General features: G+C 53.9%; 2 protein-coding genes across 2 annotated transcripts; both read left to right on the top strand.

The window, feature by feature from the left end:
- Window positions 1–254: 254 nt before the first annotated feature.
- Window positions 255–1,202, top strand: ETH_00026460 (uncharacterized protein; the record flags this gene model as incomplete). Its single annotated transcript, XM_013373713.1, has 1 exon — window positions 255–1,202. One exon carries the CDS (start codon window positions 255–257, stop codon window positions 1,200–1,202), a length of 948 nt encoding a protein of 315 aa, XP_013229167.1.
- Window positions 1,203–4,871: 3,669 nt separating this feature from the next.
- On the top strand, window positions 4,872–7,823 carry ETH_00026465 (uncharacterized protein; the record flags this gene model as incomplete). Its single annotated transcript, XM_013373714.1, has 1 exon — window positions 4,872–7,823. The coding sequence occupies one exon, from the start codon at window positions 4,872–4,874 to the stop codon at window positions 7,821–7,823; it is 2,952 nt and encodes a 983-aa protein (XP_013229168.1).
- Between the last annotated feature and the right edge of the window lie 1,946 nt (window positions 7,824–9,769).

Genomic DNA, 9,769 nt, shown 5'->3' on the forward strand with positions numbered 1-9,769 from the left:
TTCCTGCTGCTGGCGTTCCTCCCGCATTTCTTCTTTCTCAGTTGAGCTTAAAAATTACTTTTTTACTTTTATTTAAACCAATTACTTCCACAAGCCCTTCTCCAGGAGCGCGTCGCTTCCCAGTCTCTACTCGTGCGTGCTGCCTCGAGGCCTGGCCTGCCGCTAGCTGCGTGTCTCTCAGCTTCTTGACCCAACCTCAGGTCTCCAATCTCATTAGGCTTAAAAAAAGGCGGCAATAAATCAAGGGCTTTACAATGACACAGCGAAGCTCCCACAGAGTCTCATGCTGCGGCTTCCTCCTCCTCCTGGCGTCTGTCTGCGCCTGCAGCGCAACGCCCGCCTTCCCTGGACTCAGGGGTGTGCCCCTGGGAGCTTCCGAATGGCCCTCTCCAGCACCGCGAGACAAATTAGGGAACATCACTGTCAAGGCTAAGGGCGCACGGCTCTTGAAGGCGGGCCATGAAGTTTCGAGTACACGAGGTGACCTCCGAATTAACGGGTTCAATGCCCACCTGCGGTTCAACAACGTGCAGATGGAAGTGAACAAGGCCGCTGGGATAGCGGGCAGCAGGAAGATAAAAATGCCTTTCACCAGGCAGCAAGCACAACTGGCCACTGGCGCTACGGCAGCTGCTCTCTCTGCCCGTGCAGATGCACCAAATGCAGAAGAAAGCAACCAAGCAGGAGAATTGAACGAAAGAAGGCAGCGCGTCGCCAGAATTCTAAGGGCCATTCTACCGGCGCTCAAGCAGCGGGTGATCGTGCTGCGTCTGAAACAGCAGGGCGCAGCTAGCCAAGAAGCTGTACCAGGCAGCAGCAGCACCGAGCCGCAGGGCAATGGCCTGCACCAGGTTTCTGGAGAAGCAGACACGGGAAACCAACAGAATCCAGAGAGTGAGAGCCTTCGTATGGAGAACGAAAGGCTGCGAAGGATGGTAAAGGCTCTGTCTATGGCTGTGCGGGGCCTCATACGGCACACTTTGCGCCTGCAGCGGCGTCTGGCTTCCCAGAGGCAGCAGCCCCAGCCAGAAGGTGAGGACAGCAGCAAACGAAGCTTGGGGGAACAGGAAGAAGGCAACATTTCCCAGAGTGGGGCCTCCGCTTCTTTCCGCCCAGAAATGCCTTCCATCTCCGAGTCTCCTGAAAGCTTCAGGAAGAGAAAGGCCATTCTCCTGCAGCAGTATCCTCCGACTGAATCTTAAAATACCATGTGTGCTGGCTCTGCCAAATGCGCGCGTTACAAGATCCCTTGCAGCCAAAGAGAAGACAGACACTCTCTAGGGGCAGCCAGAGCTGGAAGGGGTTAGTAAGCCATAAATTTAATATACAGATACAGTCTTACACATCCTGTCGAATGGAGGGGCCAGTAAAGGGGCCTGGATTCAACGAGGGTTTCACAGTAAGGGAAGCTATGGGACCCTTGACGGGTTTAGGCCCCGAAATCTCTGTTCCGCCCACGCCGAATATTATTTTTAATCGAACTAAATTCAGCTTTAACATGAAAAGTGTGCAAAAAGTTTTCAAGGCAAGCCCAAGGGGAGCCAAACTGCCTCTTTTTAGAATGCAGCACCTCATGCCCTGACACTCTACAAGAGCCGAAATTTAGGAGCAGTACAAGAGACCTACGCTGTAGCCGTGGCAGACTGTGCAGGGAAGGAATTTGAAGGAAAGGAAGTGTGATACAGCAACTATTGCCTCCCTGCCTTATTTGCCGATGCTCTAATCCGTTTCATTTGGTACTGCACAGCCATTTTCTTTTCAGCTTTTTCTTGTTCACAAACGGCTGCACAGCCGAGTGACAGACAAATCACACGGCTCACCGGCTAAGGTCTAACCCGTAAAGGATAAATCTAAACAGGTAGACTTCAGAGGGTTTCATTCCAGCCGGAGACACGGAGAGCGCATATATGGCGGTGACAGTGTGAATTTTCAGGGCAGAGTAGGTACAAGGTATGAATAGAGATAGCCAGTGCCAGGTTTTCCTCGTGGTGGCCTTTGGTATAGGTTTGCTCAATGAAGCTTTCGCCAGACTGCAGCAGCAGGCAAATCTGCCTCTTCTAACCTTCACCGCACAGCGAGTGCTTGACAGCTGTACCGAGACACAATACCAGAGTGGACAAGGCGGACACGCAGTAGGCCAACATGCTGGCCTCAGCGGAAACTAGCAACGAGGCGGGCTTCTGAAAGCCTGTCCTCTTACTTGGAACAGCAACTGCCTGAAGGTTTCTGCCCTGCCAACGTGAGAAAGCACGTGTGAGGCGCAGATGCACTGCATCAGCAGTTGCGCGCCGAAGTCAACGCGTGAAAGCATGCATCTACCAAGGCTTCATTGTACAAGATGCACACAAGTGCTCCAATGTATTCAGAATGTGCTTCATTGCTCATGAACGTTCGATGCGCTGCAGAAACAGAAGAGCGTGTCTACACATGCTTACTTACACAAACAGCTTTTCTTTATGTATGGATGCATGTGTGTATCAATGCACCATTGCGGGTACGTGTAGATTCATGAAATGCCGCATATTCTTGCATTTATGCAGTGTTGTGTGTGCATATGGTTACTGATGTCCCTCTTCATATATTTTCATGAATGCGTGATTAATGAAAACGCATTACCTGATGAGTAGGCTAAAGGGTGCCCATGCAGTACAATCCAGTGCCGCTCTATTTGCTTCTGCCCCCAAGACTAGTTAATTCGTAAGAAGAATTTTTGAAGTCCTCTTCCATACACCCTAAAGCATTTCGGAATGCATGCTTAGAGCAATTCTGTTAGCTAAAGACAGGCTTGGAAAGGGATTCCATCTCTCAGGAAAAGCTCAATGACATGGTGCTAGGCTGTCTATAGAGGCTGCACAGGTCCCCAAACACAACTTAATGCACCTCAGGTAAGGCCCAGGAAAGCTTTGAAAGGGCAAGGGAACCGCTTCAGCTAGTAGTGGCAATAGTGTTCCACATGCCGGCAGCAGGGGAGACGCAGCCTCTACAGAGAGACAAGGGACATACGAGCCCAGGCAACAATTCTGATCAATTTCTCACTCTAAAGCACCTCAAATATGTGTTTCAGGCAATTTTTTGGCAATGCGCAGAGGTTGCGACAGCAGTCAGGAGCCGTCGCTCACGGGGAAGCCTCTTCAGCAACTCTAATAAGATGCTAGTAAGATTACTTTCATGGTGTTTTGCCTCAATCAATTGCTTATTACAGATAGTACCTGCTGAGCTTTGGCCCTCGCCCTCAAAAAGAATATACTTAAAAATTGCCAGAGGTCCAACGGGGCCATCAATAGCTCTCCCCTCTAGTCCGTACTATGTTCGTTGTATGGGGATAGGAGGCTCCTATCACCGCTGGTAGCAGTCTTGGCCATCGGTAGGAAGTAAGGTGCAGAAAGGCGCATTTTGTCTTGCTGGAATGGCTTCGGTGTCGAGAGTCGTTCATCAGCCCACAGCTGCCAGATGCCCTCAGGCGTCTGCTCCATGCATGTGCAGGTGGACATTAACATATTCCGCTGCGTGACAGCACCAAATCAAAATGTGGGACATATCTGCGGGATTTCCTAGCCAGCCCAGCGTGACTCAAAGGGCCGCACAACGTTACACTGGGATTACTGAGGTCTGGAAGGCCGTTAAAGTGTACTTAATTGCGGTTCACTGCATCAAGGCAGCAAAACTTGCCAATGTGCACGCATAAATTTTTAAATCTACCCAGACGCGGATGGATGATGGAGTGCTACGGGCACACGCAGTTCCCGGATCACTTCAGCAGGATCTCCACAGCTGCAGCTGCTACAGCAGCTGCAGCTGCTGATTTATTTCGTGTTGCAGCGGTTGCTTCAACTGCCTGTGGAGGAGCGGGCGTGTCTTTTGCAGGAACACTTCACGCGGTAGGGTTGCTGCAACAGTTGCCGTTGGAGTTGCAGGATCCCGCTTTCAACAGAACCCACGCAGGAATAAAAATGCATTAAGGCATGCTACTTTTTGTCAGGCTGTAGCGCAGAAGCCACTGTTCTGTTAGGTGAATTCCCAACGGTCCAAACTGACCGTAGCGCCCCACGCTCGATGAGGAACACGGGGAGGTGCTCCAGTGTAGGCCCTTAGGAGGCGATTAACACTTTTTTATGTTTTATAATTCTGTTTTAAGTTTTTTAACCAATCGACGCAGAAGTATGTATAGGAGAAATGCTGCGACTGCTAGTTCTCTGCTGCGCATGCTCAATGGCTCGATCGAGTGCCGTAGTCACATCACGCAAGGCAACAAGGGCCCCTTCGTGCTCTCTGGGCTTTCCCGTTAACTTTGTTTTCTTAAACTGGATCTTTATTAAAACAAGGATATACTGAATTTCTGCGCCGCTCGTCCGATTACTTCCGACTGGTAAAGCGAGCGGGAGGCGACTGTCCCCCTCTAACTGGAGTAGTTCTCTCTTTACTGGTTTTTTCCCCTTTTCCCCTTCTTTTTCCCGGATACCTCATTGAAAACTCACTTGGGTGTGCTCCCCTGGCCCTCGTTTCTCCCTTATGCGTCCCTCCTGCACAGGGTTATGATTTGCAAGGCCCTGATTGCATCTACTTGAAAACGCGAGGCCCCAAACTGTTGCTGTGCTTTATCTGCTGCCGTTACTGCTGTGCCTTCTCTTCTCTTTATGCTGCTGCTCTAAGCTGCTCGCTGCTTTAGCGACGCTGCGGCCATGGCTGTGCGGCTGATGGAAAAGGCGGATTGCGTGGGACGTCGCTAATAGCGGGCAGAGCCCGAACTGCGGCCAGTAAAGCAGCCACTGCAGCAACTTGGCTCTGCCACTGTTATCTGTTGTGTCTTTAGAGACAGCAGCAGCAACAGCAACAGTGGAGGCAGCAGCGGTGGCAGCAGAGAGCAGTTCACGATGCTTCCCCCCAATAGTCTGCGGCTGCGGCTACCTCGCCCCGTTTCTCTCGTGCTGTTCATTTTTTGTCTTTTTGCCTTCTGGCCCACTGTACTGGGCCAGTCACAGCAAACAATTTCTGCTGCTGTAGCTGCAGAAGATGAGGAGTTGGCGGGGTCAGCGACTTGGCAGGCTGCGGCCTTGGGCTCACGAGCGGAAGAGTTTCCGGATAGTGCTGCAGATGCAACAGGTACTGCCGCCGCTAATTTGACGCCTGTGGGGGCATTCTATAGGCAGAAGCGGCAAGAGAACTTCCAGGCGCAGCTGCAGCCGCTGCCGCGGGGCCCCTCGAGCGCCCACAGAGTCCCCGCAGCACGGAAGAAGCCCAACAAGTTGTTAATCGGCAGCATTTCTCTTGCTGCTGCTGCTGCTTTCGTGCTGCTGTGGTATGCAATTTCTCACCTGCAGGAGGGCCAGGACGTGGCCCAGGGACGCCCGCGACGGGGCCGCCGCCGAGGAACAGCAGCCAGGGCTGGCAGGGCCGCAGTGCCTGCAGGGAAAGCAGCAGCAGAGAGTTCTGTGGGGGTCTTTGATGCATTTGCTTCGAGCCGGAGGCCCACTCTAACAAGGAGGCAGCAAAAGCGGCGGCCAACAATAACAATAGGCAAGCAGCAGGAAGAAACGCAGAGAACTGGGTCCAATTCAGCCCAGCTCTTAATGGCGCACGCAGCAGCAGCAGAAGCAGCAGCGACGCAGGCGCGGGAGGTGGCGCTGCATGCGTGGTCCATAGCAACAGAAAAGGCGCTAGCAGCAAGAATCGCAGCGGAGGAAGCAGCAGCAGCAGAAACAGCAGCCACGGAGGCCGCGATGGCAGCGGAGTCGAAAACCGCCGAGTTCGCAGCAGCAAAAGCAGCAGCACTGAAGGTAGCAGCCGAAGAAGCTGATGCTGTCAAGTCTAGAGCCGGGCAAGCTGCAGCAGCAGTGGCGGCTGTGGCGGATGCTGCTGAAGTGCACTCGGCGTCGCGGAGGAAGGCAGCAGGCCTAGAGGGCGATGGCAAGCGAGCAAAGGCAGACGGAGCAGCAGCAAAACTGCAGCAAAAGCGTTTCCATCCCCCTGTAGAACTTCAGAAGAGGCTCGAGGAGATGCGAAGCAATTTGGAGTGCGTCCCACGCATCACTTCGCTGATGGTGGAGTCGACGGCGTGGGATGTAACATCTCGGCTGCAACAGCAGTTGGCTGCAGCAGAGGCGCTGTTGGAGGCTGGCGAAGCAGCCGCGAGCGAAGAAGCAGCAGCGGAGACCTGGAAACGTTTGGAAGCCACCGTGGATGACCTCGCGGAGGACTTAGTCTGTGTGATGGATATTGCAGCAGAAGTGGCTGAAGACAGCGTGCGGGTGCTGCCCCCCAAGTTCCACCTGGGCGCCTGGGCCTCCTCCATAAAGTTCTTGGGCCGGCAGCACGAATACCTGAAGGCGGTCTCACTGACACTGGAGTCGCTGCAGCGTCAGCACGAGATTCTGCTGCAGCGGGCGAATGCGGGGCTGCAGCACTTGAAGCAGGCAGTGGCGCAGAAGCCCCGAGATCGCGAGGGCGTTGAGAGGGTAGCTGAAGACGCACAGTTTGTGATGAGGACAACCACGCTGCTCATGAAGGGAGTGGAGCGCCGCGAAGCGCTGCTGGGAGACGCAGTGGACACTGCGACGGCGTTCTACGTGACCAGCCGCAGCGAGAGCCACCGCTGGATGGATATGGAGCTGCAGATGGCTGTGGAGATTCTGCGGGCGGTGTCCCAGGCCTGGCCCAATCGGTCGACTGAAAAGGAGAAGGACACGCTGGCCTCCATAGCGGAAGACATAGAGGCGGCCCAGAACGGGCTGGCCGCTCACACCGAACTCTACGAAGCAGTCCGAGACAGCGACTCTCCTGGCAAGCTCCGCAAGAGCAATGCGGATGCGCAGCACCTGGAGAGGGAGCTCGACAAGACGATCAGTAGGATATGGAGGCATATAGAGCATCTGCCCCCACTGAAGTTCATGTTTCCCTTCGGCAACCACTCGCTACAGAAAATGACCCTAAGCGTGGCGCTGGACTCTGCAGAAGCTTTTTCCGTAGACCAGCAGGCAGCAACTGAACGCATCAGCTCTCTGCAGAGCATGCTAAATGAGAATTTCCCCAGCTTCAGCTCACCTGAGGGCAAGTGGGAGCACCAGGTCCCCCGTGCCGTGATCGAGACTGTGTACAAAGACGCTCTGTCGCTGAATGCCTTAATCAAGCGCCTGTGTGGCAGCATGAGGCGTTATGTGCAGCGCACCGAGCAGCACAGCCTGCTGGGTCACGGGAAGCCAACGGAGGAGCTAGTGAGGGCCAAGGCTGCAGCAGAGGAAACAGTGGAGTTGGCTGTCGAGATGGAGGGGACGGTGTACGAGGCATCTCAGCTGGAGTATGAGCTCACACTGCTCACCCTGCTGGAGTCCGATCTGCAGGAGGCCGTTTCGGTGGTGGCGCAGACCCCTCCTGAAGCGCTGCTGCAGGGGACGCCGCAGGCGGAGCGGATTCAGCTCGCTACCTTAGGGTGCACTCGGGCCCTAAAGGCTGTGCAGAAGGCCCGAGATATTGCTGAGGTGGCAGAATTTGCGGCCAAGGCCAGGTACAACGCCAACGAGCTTTCCATTGCTGCCTACGAGCTCCGGCGCGGCATAGACGCACAAGAAGCTTCTGCAGCGAAGGACATGGACGCAGAACAGCCAGCAGCAGATACACAAACAGTGTACAAAGATCAACAAAAGAAGGAAACTGCGGAGACGCAAGAGGATGCGGAGGCAGCGGAGCCCGAATTGCAAATGCAGCCTGAAGCTGGGCTCCAGGCTGAGCAGACACTGCAGCTGGAGGAAACAACGGAGGCTGAAGCGGCGCCAGAAGCTGGGGAAGCAGTGGAAGACGACGCTGAAAGCCAACTAGACACGGCAGCTTGAGAGAGTACAGACAGCCACAGTCACAGAGAAGTTAGTCGGCTTTGTTCCTTTGAGGGCATTGGAAGAACTGACTGGCCACTGTGTATCTACTAGGGAGGAGGTGAAGCCAGAGCAACTGCTACTACCTTCGCTGCTGTAGACACAGCATTTGTAGGAGCAAGGAAAGGCTGGACAGAGATGAGGAATGGGCAACGTTCAACACTGTTGTGGGATAGAATTTGAATCTGTCACAGCAGACGTGAAGCGCAGCTGGCAGGCCAAGGATGCCGCTGCCTCGAGGGCAGACAGCAAGTGACAAACCGCAGGACAAGAGAGAGAAGGCAATATGACAGAAAACGTGTGAGACGCGAACGGCGGTTTGAGATAAGAAGACGGGCGAATGCATCCAAAAGGGCTCAAAAGTGCTCGAAAGTGCCAGTGGCACAGAAGTGCTGCCAGTTGACGCAGTGCTGAGAGGAGTGGCGAGAGTTATCGTCATTGGGGGCTAGTGCAATATCTATGGGATTCCGACGCCTCTCGGGTCTGCGGATCAGGCTTTGAGGCTTCTGCTATCCGTGGACTCTTCGGAGGCCCCCAAGAACCTTGGTATAGGAAGGCGTGGGGCCCTCTCCTGGGGTCCTCAGCTGGGCTTAGTTTTCTTGCTAATGAATTGAACATGCGGCACTTTAATTAGGAAAGTTCTAAAATAGTGCAGCAACTGGTTTTCTCTCAGAGGGCGAAAGAGAAGGAGACGCTTATCGCCGTTTTTGATTTTATGTCTTTGTTTGATTGGCGTCCTTCCAGCCTGGTCTTGTCTGCTTGGCTTCAAGCTCTGTCACGCTGCTGCACCCTCTTGCATGCACATTTTTTGGTGCAGGTGCGCACGTATAGGACCAGCTGCTGCCGCAGGCCCCTCCTGTCTTCTATCTTCAGAGAGCCACCAAGCGCAGGCACGGCTTGAGACGACGCACAGCCGGCGCATGGTGAGCCTGAGGCACTGAGTCCCCAGTATAGCAAAGCGGCGAGACGTTAGGGGACGCGAGGGACCTAGTTTTCTTCCCAGGGGGTCCGCAGCCCTAAGGAGCTCCCTAGAGTCTGTAGGGGCGTTGTCTGAAGCCCCCAATGGGCTTCTTGGGAGTCTTCGGGGTATCATGAGAACCCTCAGGTGCTCTTTATAGGCCTTCAAGGATCCAGAGGAGGCCCGTATTTGTTGAAGAGGCGCATACGGCCGTGCTGCCTTTCACTTTTCAGTGCCGCCTGATTGATGGACGAATTTCACTTTGTTATTAGGCCTTTACCTGAAGAGTTGTTCACAAGGTCTAGTGCGAAGTAGTAGTAGTGGAGGCCAGATCCTATGACATCCTAGGACACAGGTAGACACAGAAGCAAAGACAAAGGTAGGCACATACCAAATGAGAGATAACCCGAGACAGCTGACAAGCACAGAGAAAGCGAAAACGCACAATCGATAGCGCAGGGCGAGGCCCTGCGCTGTCATATAGTGAGTAGAAGCAGGGTCGCCGGCAGCAAAAGTGGCAGAATATGAAGTCGTTCTAGGCCGAAAATGGTCTATGCCACGGCCATTTGCCGTGGCATGGACTGTTCCCTGTTAAGCCTCTTCAATCAAAGGGATTCATCCCCCGAGTCCTACACCCTTGACTCCTCTGGGGACAATAGAACCACAAGGACGACGCAAAGTCCTTCAGAAGGCACGGCTGTAATGGCTTTCTTCATCTAGCAGCTGGATTGTAGTCACGGACTTCTTAGCCTGTAGTCGCAACTGGCAGGAACGACCTCTCCTAGGTATCTTATATATCTCTGGTGACGTGTAAGCCAGCACACAGTCATGCTGGTACATATCACCTGGCCAGCTTATTAGGGCCAAGTAGCTCTGCGGAGAGCAAAAACACTTTGTTGCTTCCGAGGCGTATATCTGAGGTAAGGCTGCTCGGTTGGCTGAATAGCAA

The sequence above is a fragment of the Eimeria tenella genome, genomic scaffold (genome assembly GCF_000499545.2).
Source record: "Eimeria tenella Houghton genomic scaffold, Eth_scaff17, whole genome shotgun sequence".
Taxonomy (NCBI): domain Eukaryota; phylum Apicomplexa; class Conoidasida; order Eucoccidiorida; family Eimeriidae; genus Eimeria; species Eimeria tenella.